The 21,741-nt window shown below is 35.1% G+C and overlaps 6 protein-coding genes across 14 annotated transcripts in view; 3 read left to right on the top strand and 3 right to left on the bottom strand.

Moving 5' to 3' along the window:
• Nucleotides 1-7,683, top strand: part of LOC122567441 (paired box pox-neuro protein) — a 33,926-nt gene extending 26,243 nt beyond the window's left edge. For both annotated transcript variants that reach the window (XM_043725951.1, XM_043725950.1), the window contains 3 exons: nt 4,029-4,275; nt 5,680-5,848; nt 6,041-7,683. In XM_043725951.1, coding sequence (XP_043581886.1) covers nt 4,029-4,275; nt 5,680-5,848; nt 6,041-6,557 — 933 coding nt within the window. In that variant the 3' untranslated portion in view covers nt 6,558-7,683. The remainder of the gene's footprint in view (nt 1-4,028; nt 4,276-5,679; nt 5,849-6,040) is intronic.
• Nucleotides 7,684-8,986: 1,303 nt separating this feature from the next.
• Nucleotides 8,987-11,613, top strand: LOC122567435 (TRAF3-interacting protein 1). Its single transcript, XM_043725933.1, has 10 exons — nt 8,987-9,216; nt 9,306-9,423; nt 9,502-9,614; nt 9,722-9,994; nt 10,062-10,462; nt 10,542-10,667; nt 10,742-10,991; nt 11,080-11,199; nt 11,262-11,347; nt 11,424-11,613. Exons 1-10 carry the CDS (start codon nt 9,082-9,084, stop codon nt 11,572-11,574), a joined length of 1,773 nt encoding a protein of 590 aa, XP_043581868.1. The 5' UTR covers nt 8,987-9,081; the 3' UTR covers nt 11,575-11,613.
• Nucleotides 11,614-11,745: 132 nt separating this feature from the next.
• Nucleotides 11,746-14,525, bottom strand: LOC122567437 (RNA polymerase II-associated protein 3). 3 transcript variants are annotated; one of them, XM_043725937.1, is made up of 9 exons: nt 14,400-14,525; nt 13,906-14,123; nt 13,716-13,847; nt 13,361-13,605; nt 13,071-13,281; nt 12,662-13,000; nt 12,306-12,602; nt 12,034-12,226; nt 11,746-11,967 (listed from the first exon to the last, which is right to left on the bottom strand). In XM_043725937.1, exons 2-9 carry the CDS (start codon nt 14,041-14,043, stop codon nt 11,879-11,881), a joined length of 1,644 nt encoding a protein of 547 aa, XP_043581872.1. In that variant the 5' UTR covers nt 14,044-14,123; nt 14,400-14,525; the 3' UTR covers nt 11,746-11,878. The 3 variants fall into 3 exon arrangements, with proteins under 3 accessions (XP_043581872.1, XP_043581873.1, XP_043581871.1); XM_043725938.1 differs by having other exon boundaries at nt 14,297-14,444; XM_043725936.1 differs by having other exon boundaries at nt 14,253-14,420.
• On the top strand, nt 14,482-17,121 carry LOC122567440 (probable cysteine--tRNA ligase, mitochondrial). Of its 5 annotated transcripts, none has more exons than XM_043725946.1 (8): nt 14,482-14,884; nt 15,065-15,360; nt 15,443-15,641; nt 15,732-15,994; nt 16,089-16,225; nt 16,297-16,419; nt 16,504-16,750; nt 17,012-17,121. In XM_043725946.1, exons 1-8 carry the CDS (start codon nt 14,637-14,639, stop codon nt 17,023-17,025), a joined length of 1,527 nt encoding a protein of 508 aa, XP_043581881.1. In that variant the 5' UTR covers nt 14,482-14,636; the 3' UTR covers nt 17,026-17,121. The 5 variants fall into 5 exon arrangements, with proteins under 5 accessions (XP_043581881.1, XP_043581880.1, XP_043581883.1 ...); XM_043725945.1 differs by having other exon boundaries at nt 16,504-16,764; XM_043725948.1 differs by lacking the exon at nt 16,504-16,750.
• On the bottom strand, nt 17,069-19,207 carry LOC122567444 (ribosome production factor 2 homolog). Of its 2 annotated transcripts, none has more exons than XM_043725955.1 (5): nt 19,070-19,207; nt 18,217-18,349; nt 17,705-18,144; nt 17,474-17,618; nt 17,069-17,379 (listed from the first exon to the last, which is right to left on the bottom strand). In XM_043725955.1, exons 2-5 carry the CDS (start codon nt 18,226-18,228, stop codon nt 17,161-17,163), a joined length of 816 nt encoding a protein of 271 aa, XP_043581890.1. In that variant the 5' UTR covers nt 18,229-18,349; nt 19,070-19,207; the 3' UTR covers nt 17,069-17,160. The 2 variants fall into 2 exon arrangements, with proteins under 2 accessions (XP_043581890.1, XP_043581889.1); XM_043725954.1 differs by lacking the exon at nt 19,070-19,207 and adding an exon at nt 18,599-18,740.
• Nucleotides 18,659-21,454, bottom strand: LOC122567445 (DNA repair protein RAD52 homolog). Its single transcript, XM_043725957.1, has 6 exons — nt 20,970-21,454; nt 20,725-20,878; nt 20,001-20,149; nt 19,704-19,926; nt 19,431-19,622; nt 18,659-19,366 (listed from the first exon to the last, which is right to left on the bottom strand). The coding sequence occupies exons 1-6, from the start codon at nt 21,006-21,008 to the stop codon at nt 19,233-19,235; spliced, it is 891 nt and encodes a 296-aa protein (XP_043581892.1). The 5' UTR covers nt 21,009-21,454; the 3' UTR covers nt 18,659-19,232.
• Between the last annotated feature and the right edge of the window lie 287 nt (nt 21,455-21,741).

Here is a 21,741-nt window from a genome sequence, read left to right as displayed (position 1 = left end):
CGATCTTCCCACGTTTGACATTCTTTTATCAACGGTTGATACGACGTTAAAAAATCGCGCCAGTTAAAAACTAAACCGAAGTACGCCTGAAAATCCTCCAACCACCGTTAATCATCACCAACCTCAACGACAAATTCGTACCCTTGAGCTTAATATATCGCGCAACTGTCCGACGAAAAGGAAGCGGAGGAACGTTGATATCGAAACGATCGCCGAGAACTGACGACGATCGGCCAAAAAAATGCTCGGGTACCTGGTTCGTCCCCCGAAAAAAGAAAGAAGAAAGGATGTTATTAACCCATCTCCACGCGCGTCTTATCGCGAACAACAATTGGGGCAACCCCATATACCAAAAGCGACAGAGTATAGCCCTTCGGACAGTAATTACCGAGTTGGTCAACCTGTTCGATAGTTTACGTTATCTAACGTTTAGCGCCAGATGTCCATGCGACCAATTTCCTTTGTGACGCGGTGTGGTACGGTGCGATGTAGTGTGATGTGGCACGCACACGAAAGACACACCGTCGATGAACGTCGCCGGGAACCAACCCGTAGCGGCCGCTCGGGGGCCGCTCAAGGGTACGCGGTACAACGCGAGAGGGTAGGCATTAGGACACGTATATCGTGGGCCGGGGTAATTGTGGCAATGACGACGGAAGTGTCAGATTAGAATCTGAGATGCTCCTGGGAGCACGCGATGCTTGTCCTAACCCCTGAAACTATTAGGCGGACGGGGAGACGGCTGCCCCCTTAAACGTTCTGCCTAACAGTGGTGCTCCCATATCGGCCCTATTCAATGAACAGACACACACTGGCCGCTCTTCCCATCGTTCAACGTGCGCTCTTGTTCAGAGAAGACGAATAGATTCCAGGGAATGTTCGATCGACGACCGCCATAACGGAGTATCGATCGAGACTTGCTATTAATTCGCGGGTTCGAGCGTTCCTCGGTAATAACGATTCAACGAAAGTATATCAATTTGAACGAACAACGTCAAATGATATTTTACAGCGTACACTTTAGGAAATGTTCAAAATGTTCAAAAGAGGAACGTTTTATAATTCGTAACGTTGATCGTTTATGTTATTTCTTCTGATTTTGAATATTTTATAAACTATACACTGTGGAATACGATTTGGTATCGTTTATTCAAATTAATACGCTTTTGTTAGATCGTTGTTACAAAGATATTTTCTACGAGTCATTAGAATCGTTTGGTAGGACATTTTGAAACGAGTCGAGAATTATTACGACACTCTTGCGTTACATGCTTTAGGTAATTTACTAGGTAACCAAAGGTATAATTTGGTAACCAACGGAAGTGGCCAGCCATGTATCGCGACGAACGATACCTTACACTCGCGTCATTTCTCTATATCTCGATGAAAGTTAACATTAACAATTATCGTTAAACAAGCTACGATAGAACAAAAACGTTATACGGAAACACGTATAGACGCAGAACCTATAATATATGATGCAAATGTGTATATCGATAACTTTACCGCCATCGATGCACGATCGAGACGTTTAAAAAATATAGAAAGTAGGGAAACTGTCGTCGATAGACGACGAAACGAAAATTTCGTGAAACACGAATGAACGACGTCGTGTATCGAAAACTGCGTGCCATTTAGCCTTGTATTTTTATTTTTTTACGTTTAGGGGGAAACGATTTATGGAAATGTTGCGGTGTTTAAAGGATTAAGATCCACATCGTACGCGATGTGGCGGCATTCGACAGCACAAATACCGCCACTCGACATCAACTAACACCGGACGACGGTAGCGCAGTAGTTGGCGCCTTAAGTTACGAACGTTTCAGAACCCGGGTTCAGCGCCCGTAGTTCGACTTTTCTTCCACGATTCTTAAATAAGAATAAAATACCGGCAGTACCCCAGCAGCGATATCTACAGCCAGCAGCTATCACTATCACGATATATATACACCTCGGCGATTATTCGGAATAAGATTCCACGAACGATCGGTACAGTTGTTTCGATCGTACAACGGATAATGAAAATTAAAACATAATCGTAAGACGATTCAAGTTAAAATAACGAAAAAGACCATCGGAATGAAAACGATCGAATCGAATAGTATAGTGATAAAATACGGTAACGAGAAAAAGAGCTTAGAACAAAGAAAATAACATACTCCCTGCACAGAAAATCTGGCAAGAAACGATCCCCACCCTCTTGGTGGTTATCGTTCTGCCTGGTGTCGGTGACGTGGCCGCCCCAGAGAAATCGGTGATCTCGAAAATCTGTGTACGACGAATAACATTTCCATCGCGTTAGCATAAAATTATCCGGGGCCCGGGCGCGCAACTTCATTAGCAAGTCAAATGAACGGTGGCCAGATTGAGCACCACTGGGCCCACTCGAAGGGACCGTCAAAAAGAAACGGGACGCGTCTGCGAGGAGCGGATGAGCCCGCCTCCTCGGTAAACCGGGGCTAAACTGTAATAAAGCGCGGTACGCGTTACCCACCTACCTTTGCGATCTTTACCCGTTATCTGATCCACCGGCGCAACCAGCGTGCTTCACCTGTGAACGACATATGGCCGCTGCTTGCTGCCCCTTTCGACGACAGTGTGACCACTTTCGCGTTAATTTGTCGATGAGATAGCGCCGAGTCCCCCAGCCGGATGAAAAAACCACCAGGTTAATAATCGACAACGGTCGGCGACCGTCCAAACGTTGCGACGTCCCTTGGGAATGTTTTTTCGACCCGATAGATTCTCGCACTGCGAAGCAGAAAGCGCTGGTAGAAAACACTTTTTATTTCGGAAAAATGTTCTAGATAGCAACGAGAATACCGTAGTATAGAATTTAAGTGAAATTTCTCTCTCTGAATCTAATCATCGATAATGCTAGAAGATGGTACGACCATGTTGCCCCCATAGAGCGTAATATAAGCGTCAATAGACGTTAGCTTTTTGGCTTTTGTCTGTTCGAACGAACGGCATCTGTCTAAACGAATGGAACACCGAGTTCTCTTCGCCACCAAGAGGTGGAACGTACAGCATTTCCCGGAGATACGCTTTTGCTTTTCGTGAATTTAGACCACGTTGATACGCAAGAATATCGAAAACACGGAAAGTGAAGAAATATTCGTCGTAATTAGACAGCGGATTTTTATGCTGTTCGTAGGAGATTTAAAAGCGCAAAGGTGCGCGGAATACACGTAATATAAAGGGATATATAAGATATCGAAAGTATAGCGTTACGTGTTCGATACCCAACCAAAAAGATAAAAACGACTAAAAAGGAAAATGAGTGTGAGAAAAGGTGGCAACGATTACGCGGATACTTCTCCGCGGCGTGCGACCTTGCAGGTGTTACATTTTACGTTTCTTTTTGCCACAAAGTGATTCTTCGCTGGTGAGAAAAAGATAGGACATACTCGTATATCTCGCCACAAGGACTTTATCGTGTATCGTCGATAAAATCCGATAATTCGGTTAAGAAAGATGGCGAGAAGAAATTACGAAGGGATAGAAGAGTCGATATCGAATCGATAACATCGCGTTATGTTCCGACAAGTATCGCAAACAGCGGCGTTCGAGTTTGAAAAATAACGACGATGTAAATCGCCTCTTTTCGAAGAATCAGGTGCTATCTTGCAACATTGCTACGGTAGCCACCTTCCATATACCTGCCCTTATATTTTATGCAAAATCGCCAAATTTAGCTGCGTTAATTGACATTTATTACGGCAGCGAGTCGTTAAACTTCAAGTATGGTCGTTTAATAAAGTTGACAAACTCGATGAATACGTTACCCAACGGAGAACGTGTATTAAATAGGGGCGTGCGTAGCAATTATCTTCCAGACAATTTGTGAACTTTCTTTCGCGCGAATATTTCGAAAGATCGGTGTCTTTGATGCTTTCCCGGCCAATCTTTTTCCTAACGACGAATACAAAGATATAATACAATAATACTACGACTTTAGGATTTGTGTGTCTTTCCAAACGAATCTTTCTTTTAATTCGTACGCTTGTAATTTTGATTTATTGCAGCAAGTGGCCACCCCCACCGTCGTGAAGAAGATTTTACGAATGAAACAAGAACAACCAACAATGTTCGCTTGGGAGATCCGAGAACAGCTGGCGCGACAAGGAGCTTGCGATCCCCAAAGCTTACCCTCCGTCTCCTCGGTAAATCGAATTCTCCGAGGCGGTGGACTTCATACGGATCACACGGGGATCGAGGGTGGTTCACCGAGCACGTACGCCTCGCAAGTTTCCTCGAACGTCGCCAATAGAGGTGAGAATTATCGCCGAATACTTGATACTATGGTAATAAATAAACGCGATAAATTAAATTAATACCTGATTCCGATAAAGAGAGAAATTGCGCATTGTAATTGAAATTCGAGATACGCCGAAACGATTTTCTACGAAATAGCCATCGGCCCGTCGCGTCGTTCCTCGCAGACTCGACGAGCAGCGAAACCTCGAACCGCTCTCGCGTAATCATGTGAATTCTCGAGAAAGAGATCGCGATTGCACGAATAATCGCACCAAAGTGTCAGCTGATCGTCCAGCTTTCGAACGATCGTAGTCAAACGTCGAAATCGGCTCATTATGCGAGGGAAAGCTGCATCGCGAGTGCGCCATTACCGGCTAATGATCCCCTAAACATCTGTCCGTATCTCGGAATCACTGTCCGAATTTTGTTCCATTGTTTTTGTCCTTTTTACGATTCGCTTCCATATAGACGAGGAGCGACAAGAGAAAGAAGAGGAGGGAGCAACGGATGCAGCGATGCAACGATTAGAGGGAAAAGAAAGGACGAACGAAGGGGGAAGAAAGAAGGATAGAAAGGAAGAAAAAGAAGAAGAATTCGTAAAATACCCTGTGGCCGATTGACTCGTCAGCGTGCTGCAGCGTGATGAACGGCACGCAACCCCTTAAAGCAACTCGAAATTTGCCTCGAAATTTACCTCGTTTATACCGTAAATTGTCTATAACGTCGTAGTCTTCTTTTTCACCTACTGAGACCGAGGCTGCATCACGAAATTTGTGTCGATCAAACGTGATACGTTTGTCCTGTTCCACGGCCGGTGTTTCTTTCAATTTTAACGTTAATCGCAAGGTCCGATGACCTTGGTAACTCTAACGCTCCGATAAATCAGTCACTTTCACGGCAATAATACAATTCCATCTTTCCTCTGACGATCTTCGACAAACTTCGATCGGGAAAATGTTTAACGCGCGACTGAAAGGAGGTCGAACTCACGAAATCTTCTAACGATGGAAAAATATGATTTCGCCGAGAACGATGCAAACGACACGTATCGGTTGCAAGTAAATACATCAAATTTTCTCTCGACGGACGTAAAATATCGACGTAGAAGAAGAAGAGATCATCTTCCAATCCTTCTTGTTTCTCCCTAAGGAACTATCGTATAAACACGACCACTTTGAGCGTCGATTTAATTTTAAGTGACGCGAGTTACGTAAAAATATAGACATTAAGATCGCCTTCAATAAACCTTGTACGTCTCGTGTAACGTGGCCGTTTAACGCAATAGCTAGCTCTGTGACAAATAAGAGCAATGAAATACGTTAATAAAATAAAATAATATAATGAAAGCGTTAAACGTTAATGAGTATTCTTGGTTAAATTTACATTGTATTATAGGATATATTTTATTTTTACCCTCAGACACACTCATGAGAACGGATTACCAATTATTTTATCCGGGATCACTGGGACCGTTGCACATTTCCACAACTTCCGGCAATACCAGCGCACCATCTTGGAATCCAAGCTTTTACTCGTCTCTTTATCAAGCAACTACGCTGCACTTGCATCATGGAATGCAATCATTCACGTAAGTCTAAGTTGTTTAACCGATTTCTGTTTCCTCGAGTGGCCCTTAATTGGACCTTTTTTTTTTTTTTTTTATTAAATCTCGAAAAACGGATCGGTAATAAAGACGCTTATTATCGCTTATTATCTCGCGCTACGTACGATCGATCCATTAGTGCGTTCGTTCCGATTAAACGTTAGATATCTGTTGCAGATCGTTAGACGTGGAACGTCTGTCGGAACAAAGCGGACCAACGAACCAGGTCGATTTAAAATCCAGCTCGAGCTCGATGGCGGGCAGCGACGACTCCTTGGACAAGAGCGACCTGGACGAGAACACGGAGTCCCAAGACCACTACAAGCCTTTCCAAAATTCGCCTATAATCCTAGAGCTCGGCCAGAAGATCGGCAGCGATCGTAGCGCGTTCGTCAGACACAGTACAACCGGCTCGTCCGGAAACCTCGAGAATCGACAGAGTCCACCGCCAACAAGCGGTGACAAGCAGAAAATAGCGTCTCCGCGAATCTTGGAAACGGGAAACGAGCAGAGCACCATGGCCAAAGAAGCGGCGGTCGAAGGAAGACCGGCGCAACCTCAGAGAAAAAGGAATCCTTACTCGATAGAAGAGCTCCTGAAGAAAGACGAAGGCAAAAGCACCTCGAAGAGGCCGAAATTGACTAATCTCGGGGTGGTTCAACCCTGTGGAATTATCCTGAACAAGGAAATCTGAAGGATTGCGGCCGAGAGTTAAATAAAACGGAGAGAAAGAAGAATATTTCAAGATCTGATAAGATAGAGGCTAAAAGATGATCGTCTGGATTTGGGAGAATTTTCGACAGACAGAATCAAGGATGATGGTGTTTGGATGGTGAATGTCGAGGATGAAGATGCGATTGTTTGAAAATGAAATGAATGGACGAGCTAGGACAGAGGGAGGTGTATGGTCGGAACGATCGATGGATGTTGCGACGATGAAATTGAGCTAGGTTTATATTAGATATTCGTGGCTCTGTATTTTTCCGATTTATCGATACAAAAAAAAGAACTTCTAAATACTTTATTTAGAAAAATACTTCATTCTTGGAATAACGAATCGTTGAGAAACCATTTAGTCTTGTACAATACTTATTTATTAAACTCTCGTTTTAAGAGGATTAAACTACGTCCGTTAAAGAGAAATGTAACATAGTTTAGCAAAAAGGTGGAACAACACCAAATTCAACGCTTGAGAAATTACATTGTAAAGGAATAAAAACAAAACGGTTGATAAGATCGGTACACCTTTATAGATATGCGAAAATCTCGAAAATTAAAGCGATCGTCGTTGTACTATCGATACGGAGAAAAAGTATAAATTATATGTAACATTAGTATAAATCGTCGATTATGTATTGTTGACCGCAATATCGTAGGTTAAACGTAAGTCTGTTAAGATAATTTATAATTAAATTATTTTTATTCATTCTTCCGCGTCCGACACCGTCGATGATCTGTCTTTTCGAAGAAGAAAGGAAATCATCGATATTATGCATAATAGCGGGACGATAAAATACGATAAAGGAAATTCATTGACGCAGGTGTTCTATCAGTTTTGATGATTTTCAACAGGATCAGTTTTGTGATCTCCGAATACTGAGATTTTTCTGTCGTGTAATTTGTGTGTGGTGTATGATTTCGTTTTGAGAGCGGGACGATGCCATATTATTATGTACGATATTTAACTTTAATTTAGTCAAAGAAACTTTGACGTATTCTAATAAAGTGAAATGGCTAGTAACCTTAAAAATAAAAAGAAATCCTTTTTTTATCCATCGTGCCGAAGCAAGAGGTACCCGGATCGTTCAAATCCATCATTTTTACCTACTTCTCTTTCCGACATACCTATTATATAGATATATTTGCCCCGTTCATCGGCAAAAAATCCACTCGTTCTTTCAATATCTTTACCGTTCAATCGGCAAGCATCTTCGACAACGTAAATGCGTCCATCGATCAAGATGAAAAAAGCGCAAATTCGATCTAGAATGATCCATTAGGGATAGGAATCTCATCTAGCGAGGCATCGTAAAGTGGCTCTAATTCCGCATAAACAAGGTCGATAGAACGTACTAAAACAAGAGACGAAGCTCGTTAGAAAGCACGATTAGCCCATAACTAAGGAAAGCATGCGAAGCTTAACCGATACAGCCGGCCAATTAAACGAAAGCCTAATAAAACGATGGCAATAAAGCACGCATCGGTAACGCGAAACAGCGGAGGCGCGAGGATGTAGTAAAGCTATAAACGGTTCGGCCTGAGTGTGTCATACGTGGACACACCACCGCGTATACATACCTTGTAAAATACGACATGGACGATGGTCACCGTAAAAAGAAGGTGAAATTAAATGGCGGATCGCGTCCCACGAGTCTTACGAACGGTCCTATCCACCTTTTGCATTTATAACGTTGTAAAAACTTTTTATCCGCCCCCTCATCACGGACTAATTAATGCACTATAAAACGCTAACGCCTCGACGTCCGCTGATTTATCCGCCTCCCTTTCCACTATATGATTGCACACCAGTCTCCAGGTTTCGTAGCCCGCTCTGCTCCTCCATCCACTCATCGTCATCCAGTTATTAGCCTGAATGATAACAGGAAGTTGAGGACATGCGAACCTAAAAATAACGCTTTTTAATTATTATTCGCTGGGTGTAAGCTCTCTAGACTCAAATTTTTGCAAGATTATACGACCAAATTAAAATAATTTAATTGGAGGTAGATTGAATATTTTAGTTTCTTTCTTTAGGGCTATTTAAGTTGTTAAACTTACGGCATTTTAAAGACGAAGAAGAGAAGAAATTTTGAACGAACGGTAGATTCGTTCAGTGGTATAAGATTAATTCTCTAAATGATCGTTTTTGATCTGAGTAGTTATATTTATATTGATATTTATTATTTCGTTATAGCATTTGCATTCCCTTCTTATCCTTTCCATTTCCCTTATTCTTATCTGAAATACAAATTTTTCTAAATTTCTACACAATGATCTATTTTTTTATACATATATCATGTCATTGAAATAACCGGTTAAAAAAAAGTAGAATAATAATACGCATATTGCTAAAAAAAACTCTGTCAAATAGATCCAGTCTATCAATTGAACATGTTGGTCACACATTGGTTGCCAAGTAACCATTTGATACACACAACGTTCAGCAAGGTTGTGAGAAAGGCATTGTAACCAGTGATATGTTTTATTTGTGATTAACAATGGCAGACGATGTAAAACCTGAAACAATTAAAAACACTCAAGATTTACTCGGCAAATACTTCAAAAAGCCACCTCTCACCGAAAAATTACTAAGAAAACCACCGTTTCGATTTCTTCACGATATCGTCTCAGCAGTAACGTATCTTTTGCTCGTGTTTCTGACTGTAAATAAAACATGAATATAATCAATGCTTTTATAACTAATAAATGAATGGTATCATAGGTCATAAACGAAACTGGTTTTCTGGACGGTTTGTATACAGAGGAGGAACTAAATTCAGAAAATATAAAAAACAAAGAAGCGAAACTTGCCTATTTAACAAAACTGATCGACGTCGTGAGTAAGTTATAATTTTCCTTGTATTATAAAATGTATAACGTTCTTCGACGTATTCAAATATACTAGGCAATAATTTCAGAACTGATTACCGGCGCTAATTTAACTGTACGAGCCAGTAAGATAATCTCAGGCCAGGAACCAGCCAAAACAAACGAGTTATTGCAAGCAATTGGAAAAGCTTTAGACAAGAAGGTAACGATTCTACGACCGTAAGAAGCACAAATGACTATGCGATTACTTACAAATATAAAAAAAACCAACGACACGGTAAAGTTAAAAATGTTCTACAAATTAAACAGATAAGCAGCGTGGAAGCCATCGAACGATACAAGAAGAATTTAGGAAAAGGCAAATCTAGTTCAAGAAGTAAGCTGTCTGTAGCAAAAGATGAAAGAAAATCATCGTCAAAAGAAACATCCCAAAAAAGGGCTTCAACATCGAAAGAAAAATCTATAGAACGAAAAAAGAAAGCTGTTAACGAAGATAATTCAACGATACGTGAAGCAACGCGTAAAAATGAAAATCAAGATTCTCAAAAAAATGTTGAAGCTGCGGAAGTACCACGAGTCGAGGTGATTTAATATATCTTACGCTTAAATTATGAACATGAAAGAGCGTAACTGAATTTACATGTTTTAGCCAGCCCAAGAAAAAGTCCCTGCATCTGCGCATAGAAAAAGCTCTTCGTCTGCTAAACCCAAACAGAATAGACCCTCCACACCTTTGTCTGAAACTCTGCAGTCGGATAAGAGAATCGACGAAAACAAAAAACAAAAAGAATCCGAGAACAAGTCGAAGCATATAACAAATGCTGAAAATAACGAATTACAATATCAAATACTCGATACGTCAAACTCTATTAATTCAGAGTCGAAATCTGCGCCAAACATCAGAGATAATAAGATAGATGAAAATATAGACAAGGTGGAGTACAAGGAAAATGATATAGTAAATAATGAAGCTTCTTTACAAAGCATAGAAAAATCTGGTCAGTCGATATCAGAGACACAAATGTTTCAATCAGAAAATAACGATGCTAGGTATCGTTCACGTCAAACTGTATCTTATGGAAGATTAATATTTGTAACATTTAACGATAACTTGATAAAATACTTTCAGTATTCCACGATCAAATTCTAGACCAAGAACTTCCTTACGTCCACCTACTGCGAGACCAATTAGTGCCAGACCTGCAGCACCTAGAATACGAGGCAAAGCAGATTTAATAGTTAACGAAGAAATACTGTTAGATCATTTTAATACTTCGTATGTAAAAGATCTTCTAGAGAATATAAACTATTAACTGCTTTATTTTCCAGGACGCCTATGGGAAACATTAGTGTCATTGTGGAGAATTCTGACCTTAAGGATGATGATGATGATGCTGAAGACATGGTAGTTATGGAAACTAGAGTAACTGGTAGCGATTCCTTAGAAAACAGTGGCAACTATAAAGCCGATGATCAATTAACGCAAGAACATGGACACCTTGTTGCTCAAATATTAGAAACACAAAAGGAATTGGTTAATAATGATAATGTAGACGTGATACCTAAAAAAACAAATATTGTAAGTACAATTTACCATTATCATAAAATATTATTTTTACGACATTACACTATTTCAATGTAACATGAAACATAATATTTGTTATTAGACATGGGATACAAATACAAAACGCGACGCTGTAGCAAAAGAAATTGATAAACTACGAAACACGATACAAACATTAACACGTGCAACAAATCCACTTGGGAAGTTATTGGATTATTTTCAGGTAACTCATTGATTTATTATATTTTATAGTATCACACGTGTAATTTACGTTACTCCTAACAGGAGGATATAGAAGTCATGCAAAAAGAATTATTAGAATGGAAAAACCAATATCAACAAGTAAATGAACAACTGAAAATAGAAAAAATGTAAGAATACAGGATATTAAGTTTTGCATCGCTTAAAATCGCTTATTTTAATCATGTATATGATTCTTTTCTTCAGGAAAACGCAAGAATTAATAGAACCTATGAAAGAAACGTTGAAAGAAATTGATCATAATGTGAAAGTACAATTGGATAAAATATGTCAAGCAAAATCGCAGATTACGAAAAATGATCAAAGGATACAAACATTATTAAATGGTCGTGTGTAAATTTCATTTCACCGTAATCTATAAAACGATAATATTTTCTTATTATCTTTAATACAAATAACATAAGTGTACAATCTCCTTTAAGTTTCTAGTCAAATATTGTACATATGTACGTAGAACACTAAAGAATGTAACACGTGATGTAATATAGTACAAGTAATTAAGAAATAATTCTAATAATCTCCGTTTCTTTATTCAAACTTATTCGGACAGGAATACTTATACAAAATTATATATGTGTAACTTAATATCATTACATTACTTAAAAATATTTTTATACCCGCATATCACTATGCATTTATTTCTACATTTCATATTTATCTTGTAGAGCTGAAATTTCATCTTCGGACACATTTTCCACCGTTTTGCAATATTCAAACAACATTTTTAAGTCTAAAAATTGAAGAAAAATATTATTAACACTTTATATTATTTTAAGTTTTGTACAATAACACTTACTTTCTTTGTCACTGTTACTAGTAAACATGATGAGTGCTCTAAATCGCTTGACTCGACTTAGGTCATTTAAGTAGTAGAATATCTGATTTTTCCTTCCTATGAATTCCTTTCCCAAAACTTCTATTATTTGGCTAAAAATATCCGATTCCATTGAATCTTGAAATATTTTAGGTAAACTACCCTCTGATAATTGCTGGAATTTGATTTACTAATTAGATTAAAATGCATACTTTGTATATTAAAAAATTGTAACTTTTACACATTGTTCTTACCTTCAAATACTTATATCTAAATTCTGGTGAACTATTTCTTTTCCAATTCATTAAAAACTGTACAGCTGTTTTGGGAATTGGAGGTATAATACTACTAATATCCTCCAAAGGTTCAGGAACTTTAATATAAGTATTATCTTTCGCAATATTATGCGGTTCCACTTTCTGCACGGGATCTTTATGAGGTTCTTTTGTTTCTATAGGATCATCTTTGTTATATGCTGTTTTGTCATTAGTATACTTATACTGCTCGATACCAAATTCCACTTCTTGGATAGGTATTTTCGTCAATGATTTCTGTAATCAACAAAAACTTCAGATATTTTCGAGCATGGATGTTAATGTTGTAATTTTACCTTTGAACGTAAATGAGGAGGCTTCTCTATTGGTTCTATTACAATGACTTCATCTTTCTCTGGTAACCAATCTGGAATACGTGGATCCCTTTTCACATTAGTATCAGTCACATTATCTTTTTCAGTCTCTGTACTATCTTTAATATTTACAACACTTTTATTATCTTTACTCTTCTCCATATTTTTAGTGTTTATTATATTCTTGGTTTTTGTTGTTTGTACATTTGATGCAGCATTATTCCACGTTTTTTCAGAAATCTTTTTTTCAATCGTAGCCTTTTTAGTATCTTTTTTTTCAATTGTTGACATTTTTTTACCTTCCTTCGCTATAGTACTTGTCTGTACAAAATACCATTGCTAAATAGTATGTTAACTAAATAATAATGTTTGTTTCTTAGTTATTAATTACCTCTGAACATTTAATCTTGCTTTCAATTTGATTTAGCAGCAATTTGGCTTCCTTATTAGAAGGTTCTAATTTCAAAACTTTTTCCAAGTCATGTTTAGCTTCTTTATATTGTTTTAGATTCATTCTAGCTGTTGCTCTTCTGTGATAAGCTTTTACATAACTCTCATCTAATTGAACTGCAGTGGAACAATCAGATTCAGCAGAATAAAAACTACAGAAAAGTGTAATATTTTAGTATCATCTGATAATTTTTAATTGAATATGCAGATATAATCAAAAGACATATATACTTGTCTAGTTTTAACTGACAGAGTGCACGATTTGCGTAAAATACTGCATCATATGGAAATAATTTTATAGCCTCTGTATAACAGCCAACTGCTTCAGACCATTTATGTTGCTGCACCAAAATATTGCCTTCACTTTTATGTTTTGTTGCTTTTTGATGTGCTTTCTCTAATTCTTCTTTAGACATATGTTCATCCTCAGAATCATCTGATTGCTCATTATTATCTATTTTTCTGCATTCTTTATCCTTTGAAACAATATTACAAGCAATCAGAATTTTCCTAAGTTTTATTGGATTTTACAGAAAAAAATGTTTAATTCAATATTCACAATACATATTCACAGTAATAAACTTACTACATCAAATTTCTCCCAAGCAGAATAATCGTGTGATTTAATCCTTTTTGATTTAGTATCACCTTGATCTTTCTTTGTGGAGGCATTTTTGGTTTTATTTTTATGTTTACTTCTAATTGGTGGTAAAATAATCTACAAAAATCATCCCTATAAGTTTATATATTTCTATGAATATGATCACAACTTGTACCTGACCACTTTTTTCTTTCCGTAATTGCTCATCTTTACATCTCATTTGCTCCTCCCAATTTTTCATATCAAGAAATTCTTTCTGTAAATCTTCTGCATTATCCTTCACCTGCTTTTGCATTAAGATCGATTTATCCATTTCGTACAACTTTATTTAATATAATAATTGTAAGAAAAGATAAAACGTCAATTGCAAATTTAGGTTATGTTCTGCTCCTTCTAAAAAAAGGAAAAAATATAAATTATGATTCCACTATTTAATTATTAATTTATTAGAATATTTGATTATTTAAGATAAAATTTTGACTGAGTTCATATCATACATCACTATTGCTATTAAAAACGTACGTATTATAAAATGTTTATGCAATTCATTACATTAAAATTATTACACTTTGTCACACGTAGGAAAGTTTCGCAATGAATTTCTATATAACAAAATACTTTTTGCTTTAACGATTTGCATTGAAATTCTTAATCTTTTAAGCAACAAACCCTTAATTCTAGCTGCGCAACACTTATCAGGGACATAACTTTTAACAAATTTCGAAATGTGTTTTTCAACACTAGCGCTCCGCATCTGGCAATCTTCGAAGTTAATATTGATAGGAAAGTGCGAAGCGAATTTTCTACGGTTAAGTTAACCATAAAATTAAATGTCAGTTAATCGTAATTGATTATAAGAATATAATGATCGTTTAATATACCCATTTAGTAATAAAAAGCACTAAAATGAATGTATTTATAAAGAATGTCTTATATTACAAAATACGAAAAGCATGCTATCAATTTATACATACCGAAACAAAGTTAAAGAAACAAGCACAGTGGTTGAAACCTACAGGATACAAAACAGATATTCAAATCTACAATCCCATAACAAAATGTAAAGTGCCGTTAATTTTAAAAAATAAAGCCGTTCTAACTTGGTATCTTTGTGGACCTACTGTATATGATTCGGCACATATAGGACATGCAGTGTAAGGTCTATTTTTTCTTTTTAATTGCATATAAGATAATAATAAATTCTTCGGAAAGGGTCTTTTATTTGATTGTTAAAATTAACATAAAAACAAAATATAATATTATCTTAATGTTTGCAATAATTTAGTTATTAAATAATGAAAATGTTCTTTCACATTTTAAACTTTCATTCATAGGACTTACGTGTATTCGGATATTATCAGGAGAATATTATCAGACCACTTCAATATAAATGTTGTAATGGCCATGTGCATAACAGACATAGATGATAAAATAATAGCACGCTCAAAAGAGTTAAAACAAAATTATAAGGATCTAACAAAACATTATGAAAACGAATTTACCGAAGATATGAAAATGTTAAATGTAACAAGGCCTCATCTGTATTGTAGGGTAACTGATTATATACCACAAATTATTCAGTTTGTGAAGAGCATTCTAGACAAAGGCAATGCTTACACTTTGAAAGATGGTGAAATATAAAATGTAACAATTTAGCTATTATTTTCATTATGGACTTTAGTTATCGTAAATGATAATTATTCTTCATATAGGATCTGTTTATTTTGATACGCATAAATATGGAATGTATGGCAAGCTATCAACTCCAATATCAGATAGTTTTCATCCTGATAAAAAATCTCCATTAGATTTTTGCCTTTGGAAAGCAGCTAAGGAAGGTGAACCATTTTGGGAGTCTCCATGGGCTCCCGGAAGGCCAGGGTGGCACATAGAATGTAGCACTATCGCAAGGTAGAGAGCCATATTAGAATCTTTCTATTTTATATGTTGTATCGTAATGTGCATTAGAGCTAATATATATAAAATTTATATTTCAATTAGCACAATTTTTGGAAGTTCCGTGGACTTTCACAGCGGTGGGATAGATCTCATTTTTCCACATCATGAGAATGAGGAAGCGCAATCGTGTTGTTATCACGAAGTACAACAGTGGGTAAATTATTGGGTACATTATGGATATTTGTCCTTGAAACACGAAAAAATGTCAAAAAGTCTTAAAAACACCATCGGTATAAGAGAATTCCTTGAAAAATATACAGCAAATCAGTTTAGAATCCTTTGTCTACTTTCGAATTATAAAAATGGTATAGTTTGCAATAATTTATTTCTATATATGGCTAAATTATTTTAGATTAAATGTAAATTTCATTAACTATATTTTTAATATTCATTTTTCAGAACTTCAATTTTCCCATGATGTAATGGATAATGCAGTAGCTGTATTACATAAAATTGAACATTTTATTAGCGACTGTCATAATTATATCGTTGGAAATTGGGATACTGGCAATGTAGATGAAGCTACGTTATTCCGCGTTAGTTATCTCGTTGGATTTTATTATTTTACATAAAAACATATATATTCATTATTGAATTAATATTTCAGTGTTTGGAAGAAACAAAAAACAGTATTAATACTGCATTAGCAAATGATTTTAACACTGCAAAAGCCATGAGGTCACTTATAAATCTAATTAATGTAGTTAATAAAATGTTACATGATCCTCAGGTAAATATATATTTAGTAGCTAATATTGATTTACTCGGATATTCTCAACAACGAACTTAGAACATACTGTTGTATTAAATTTAGAGTAGCATGAACACTTTTAGTACCTGTATACCTGCTGTAGCTGCAGTATTAAATTATACATCAGAAATACTTTCCAAATTCGGAATTTCAAATCCTAGTACAGTAAATGATTATAGAATGGACAGTGTCGTCGAATGTTTGATAAAATTTAGAGGTACTGTACGTAACAAAATTTTAGAGCAAGATGTGAAAGATACGACTTTACTTACGGCGTGCGATAAAGTACGATCAGAACTTTCCACTTACGGTATAATAATTAAGGTACAACATTATATATATATTATATATAATATATTATGTATACAATATATAACATACAACATACATACAACATAATACATATAACATACAATATATAACAATATATATATATATATTATATATATTATATATATATATATTATATATTGTTATATATTATATATTATATATTATATATATATATATATATATTTCAGTAATTTAATTTTTAAATTATATATTTTATATTCTATTTCTGTCTTTCTAGGATCACAAAACTGAAACTAGTTGGAGTATCAAGAAATATTAAATAAAAATCAACAAAAATCTTTAATGGTAATTTAATATTTTTAATAAAAAAGAAAATACTTGTCTTTACATTTATTTCTTTGCTGATTTTAGATAAATAGTTCACTATTAATCAGCTGAATCGCTATTAGTTTTTAATTTTTTTGAATTATCATTATCACTATTTTCAATATTTTTCCTTTTCGCCCCAGCTTTCTTCTCTGCCATTGTCTTTTTTAATCCTTTCATTTTTCTCGTCTGTATACTATTAATATTTTGTGCTCCAACATGTACACGACCAAAGGTTGTTCCAAGTTTGTCCACAGATATATTCTTCTTCTTTTTAACCTGTGATCGTATATTAAATAAATAAATGAACAAAAGTAAATACTAAATCATTATTTTTCCTGTCAATTATTATTTCCAAAATGAAAGATATTACCTTCAGCTCTTTTGGCTTTTTACAAGCTTGCTTAAACAAATCTTCAGAAGCAAGTTTCGTACGTCTACAAATTAAATCTGCTCTTGGACCAATTTCTTCTAATTCAATTCTTGGTATTCTACAATCGGACTTTTTTAAAAGTACCCTAAAACATAATTTTATTAAATAGATTACATTTGAAAGAACTTTATATAATGGTACACAATAATATCAAGAAAGAAAGAGATGTACCTGTAACTGCGTAATAGTATTTTATTGTCAATAGCAGTGAAACTCAGAACATGTTCGAGACCTTGAAGCCTAATCTTTTCAACTGGTTCCCTTTGAAACATATCCACAAACAAATTTTTAATTCTATTTAACTCATAGTTATTTTCAAAGAGCTCTCCATTGAAAACTAATAAAGGTTTTATTCCTTCTGAAATTTTGGGAACTTTAAAACTTTTCAGTCCTTTATAATTTTCTATGCCAAATTCTACCATATCTAATAACGTTTGTTCATACATTCTTCCCATTACTAAATTGTGGGGACGTTTTTTATTATGCAAAGCGATCATAAAAAGCGGTGCATTATATTTTACAGAAAATTTTTCGATAGGTGTTATATCCTCAAATGGTAGTATATCATTTTTCTTTTGCATTATCTGTGCATCTGGCTTTTTTAAATCGTACTAAAACCAAATATTCATCATGTTATTCAGGTAAGTCACTTTATCATTACCATTTTACATAGTTCAACTTACCAAGTCTTTCATAAAATCTACTACTATCTGTGAAGTGTTTTTACCTTTGAAACACAGAGTTTGTTTAGCATCCTCTATTAATTTCGGTTCTTTTTTCACAATAGCTCGTTTACCCTTATGGGTAGTCGGCTTTCTGCAATAAAAGTTGCATTCACATTTCTAATGTAGGAATGACGTATACAAAACAGACAGATAAGGTATAAAAATACTTCTTTTTTTTTTTATAAAAGCTTTTACTTTTAGCAGATGTCTGATAAAATTCGATAAAAATGATAGAAGTTCTAATATGCATAAAAAGTAAAAAGTGAATTGTAAACATACGTATATAACCTATGCATTTTAATCATAACCAAAATACCTTATTTTACATAAAAATACCTACACTACTCTTTGCATCACGGTCATGGTGATTATTAACTTTAAAAACTGTACTTCCTTAAAATTATAGAAATACTGAATGAATATTTATTATGTAAAACATATCACATATAACACACGTGTTCTTGCACAAATTCAAATTACACTCGATGGAAAATGGGAATTAAATGGGCATGTTTACAATATGGCAGTTGTTAGTCCATAATCTATAACCGCGGTCGTGTACACAAGTCCTGAAACTCCCGTAATGGGGGATGACACAATTATGCGACGACTGATGTTTCTCCAATCCACCAACAGCGGCGTTGCTGCAGAGTAGTTAAAACAATAGGAGACACAAGGCCATAATGTTGTGTCCCCTAAAGCGAAATTTAATCATAAATAGAATTGTCTATGAAGAAATAATGTATACCTATTTACAAAGTATCATTCAAATTATAAAAAATTTAATTTGTTTACTTCCACTATGTATTACCTTGTTGAAATTGTTTTGACTACTCAGTATCATGTGTGTGGTAAACAATACAAGAAATCTTCTGTCCTCAAATCAGGAACTACCTTTAACACAGGAGTTTCCACACCTGTGTATACAACTGTGATTATACGACTCATTCATATAAAGTTTTTAACTTGATTGACTAGTATCTTGTATTGCTTTTTTTATTTTGATTAGTCTTCTGTTGTTCTCTTTCCTTCATTAATCTCTTATACTCCGCTTGTTTCTCCATCTGTTTTCGTTTCCGTTCCATTCGTAAAAGTTCTTCTTCGGATGCTAAAAGTTATTTACATTTCATTTAAAATTAGTCTGTAAACAAATAAATCCTTAACTAATTTACCTGGTTTTGAATCTCCTATTTCAATATTATTTTGCTCTTTCTGATTACCCAGAACACTGGGCTGTATATGACTTTTCATCTCACTTGAAGTTTTGATATACTGCTCCTGTTGTGCAATAAAACTTGCTACTGCTTGTTCTACAGACACTTGCTCCTTCGCAACATTTGGGCATTTTGATTTTAATACATCCTCTAAAAAAAATTATAACACAATCAAATATTTTAATAAAGCTCAATTCATAAAAAATAAAAAGTTCAAAAAATTGTAAAAACCTGTTTTCTGTTTTTCTTTATTATTTTTATTACTTATAAACGGAGTCGATTGAGCACATGGTTCTGGCATTTTACTTTCTGAAGTTTTATTTTCTGTTTCGTTAAATAAACTATCAGCAACCATATGTGAATTTGATGACTTTTTTGATAGATTTTGTATCTCAGTATTTATCTCTTTACCAAAACATGACAATACCCTTTTAAAGGCATCTGTAAGAGAACCCTGAATAAAATAATAAAAAGAAGACTAACTTCTATAATATACATAAATATAAAGTATTCAAATTTTGAACATACAATTCTTGCACAATGTATTGTTAAACCTTTCATAGCTCCTTCTATGTAACAATATCCCATGTCCTCATGATATGTTCCATCTTTTAATTGGACCTTGAGAAGTGTCACACATCCACAAACATATTTACCCATGAAAGTTTCAATAAAATCTAAAATATATTTAAGTAGTAAAGTTTACATACAGTACATAAAGTTTATATACAAAAAGATTAATCATAGCCAGATTCAGGTGCTGAAACGAAACCAAAGCGAAAGAACATTGGAAAGAGGAGGAAGAAAGAAGGTGCAGATTATGTGGAGGGGAAGAAGAGGACCTGATACATGTACTAAAAGAGTGTGAAATAACAGGAGGAGCAAAGGAAATGGAAGAAATATTAAATGGGACTGGGGAACGACTAATGGACCTAAGAGCGATAATAGAGAAAAGAAGGGTAAAGGCAATACAAGAAGGGGTGGAAGGACAGGAAGGTAGCACAGCAAGGAGGCAAAAAGACCAAAGTGGCAATAGTGTGTAGGCTAAGTTGCAATAAATCGTAGGCATAAGTGGAAATAGATTATAAGCATTAGTGTTAGATTAGAGATAAGAAGGCGATTAGTGCAATAAAGNAGCTGTAAAGAAAGCTGAAAGTTCGTCCAAAGCCGAGAGGCACGGACTAAATAAAATAATAACACAAAAAGATTAATAAGATAAACGAATGATTAATAAAATCCATGAAATATACACCTATTGTTTGGCTAGTAATATTATGACTCCATTTTCCTTCACCAAATATTTGATTTGCTAATAATATCAAATCATTATTAAGAGCTAGTGCTTTCACTAAATCTAATTGTTGTGGTAATGTATTTGTCATCTTCAGTTGTGAATTTGTAGATGGCTAAAACAAATTATCTTTCTTTTGTAATCTATATTTTTCGTATTTAATTCGTATAACTAAATCTTCTCAAGACACTGTGATTCATACTTACAATTTTTATACAAGACGGATAATTAATCGCGTTAATCATGGGTAATGATATATCCAAACGGTTAAACGAATTTAAAATTTTGCGATATGTGATACCGTTACGCTATCGCTTAAACTTGCTGTTAGTATAATTGCGTGAAGTTGGCTTCGATGATTGTATCTAGAAACATTCAGCATAAAACAAGAACGAAATTTAAATTGACAGATTATACGTGCGAATGGAAAATTATACATTATCTAATTATTCGCCAAAGGTGTGGCTAGATAAGAGAGGTAAATGATTCGGAAGACAGAGACAAGACATGTAAACTGGCTTTAAATTATTCATTACTGTACCAAATTAATAGTTTGAATTTCTTAATACAATCTCTTAATATCTTACTCTCGGCAACTTTTCGCGAAAACTTTCCCAAGACTTGGGCTGTAACTTTAAATTATTTATTGCAGGCCGTATAAACTAACAGTCCGAATTTCTCGATATAACTTCTCAACACCTTATCTTCGGCGGTTCGTGTAAACTTCCTTTGAAATTTTGCCGTCTCTCTCCTGCGTTATCTTCTTCTCGATCGCCGCGCACGTAGGCACTCTGACAATAATTTTGTAATTTAAATCGTTGTTCATTTCAGAAATAGCGACGAAGAATTCACATAAAGTACTGTGCAATACGTAATTATCTCTATATATGTATGTATGGCGTTTATTTTATATTCGATACAATAATTTCTAAATCATGAAAGAAATCATTTAGTGCTCTATATTTCATATTCCATCTT

This window comes from Bombus pyrosoma, linkage group LG5 (assembly GCF_014825855.1).
Source record: "Bombus pyrosoma isolate SC7728 linkage group LG5, ASM1482585v1, whole genome shotgun sequence".
Lineage (NCBI taxonomy): Eukaryota > Metazoa > Arthropoda > Insecta > Hymenoptera > Apidae > Bombus > Bombus pyrosoma.
The sequence above is the reverse complement of the archived record's forward strand: the minus strand, read 5'-3'. Positions and strand labels throughout refer to the sequence as shown.

Coding starts and splice junctions, on each gene's coding strand:
- LOC122567440 (XM_043725945.1), top strand. CDS start 14,637: ATGAATGTATTTATAAAGAATGTCTTATATTACAAAATACGAAAAGCA. Junction 14,885..15,064: donor GCACATATAGGACATGCAGT/GTAAGGTCTATT, acceptor TTTCATTCATAG/GACTTACGTGTATTCGGATA. Junction 15,361..15,442: donor TGCTTACACTTTGAAAGATG/GTGAAATATAAA, acceptor TTCTTCATATAG/GATCTGTTTATTTTGATACG.
- LOC122567435 (XM_043725933.1), top strand. CDS start 9,082: ATGGCAGACGATGTAAAACCTGAAACAATTAAAAACACTCAAGATTTA. Junction 9,424..9,501: donor AAAACTGATCGACGTCGTGA/GTAAGTTATAAT, acceptor CAATAATTTCAG/AACTGATTACCGGCGCTAAT. Junction 10,463..10,541: donor TCAGAAAATAACGATGCTAG/GTATCGTTCACG, acceptor AAATACTTTCAG/TATTCCACGATCAAATTCTA.
- LOC122567444 (XM_043725954.1), bottom strand. CDS start 18,621: ATGACCGTGATGCAAAGAGTAGT. Junction 18,350..18,598: donor ACCGTGATGCAAAGAGTAGT/GTAGGTATTTTT, acceptor CTTTTATTGCAG/AAAGCCGACTACCCATAAGG. Junction 17,380..17,473: donor AAAAGCCAAAAGAGCTGAAG/GTAATATCTTTC, acceptor ATACGATCACAG/GTTAAAAAGAAGAAGAATAT.
- LOC122567445 (XM_043725957.1), bottom strand. CDS start 21,008: ATGATTAACGCGATTAATTATCCGTCTTGTATAAAAATT. Junction 20,879..20,969: donor ATCCGTCTTGTATAAAAATT/GTAAGTATGAAT, acceptor AATTTGTTTTAG/CCATCTACAAATTCACAACT. Junction 20,150..20,724: donor TATTACTAGCCAAACAATAG/GTGTATATTTCA, acceptor AATATATTTTAG/ATTTTATTGAAACTTTCATG.
- LOC122567437 (XM_043725937.1), bottom strand. CDS start 14,043: ATGGATAAATCGATCTTAATGCAAAAGCAGGTGAAGGATAATGCAGAA. Junction 13,282..13,360: donor TGTCAGTTAAAACTAGACAA/GTATATATGTCT, acceptor ACTTTTCTGTAG/TTTTTATTCTGCTGAATCTG. Junction 12,603..12,661: donor CTCCTCATTTACGTTCAAAG/GTAAAATTACAA, acceptor TGTTGATTACAG/AAATCATTGACGAAAATACC.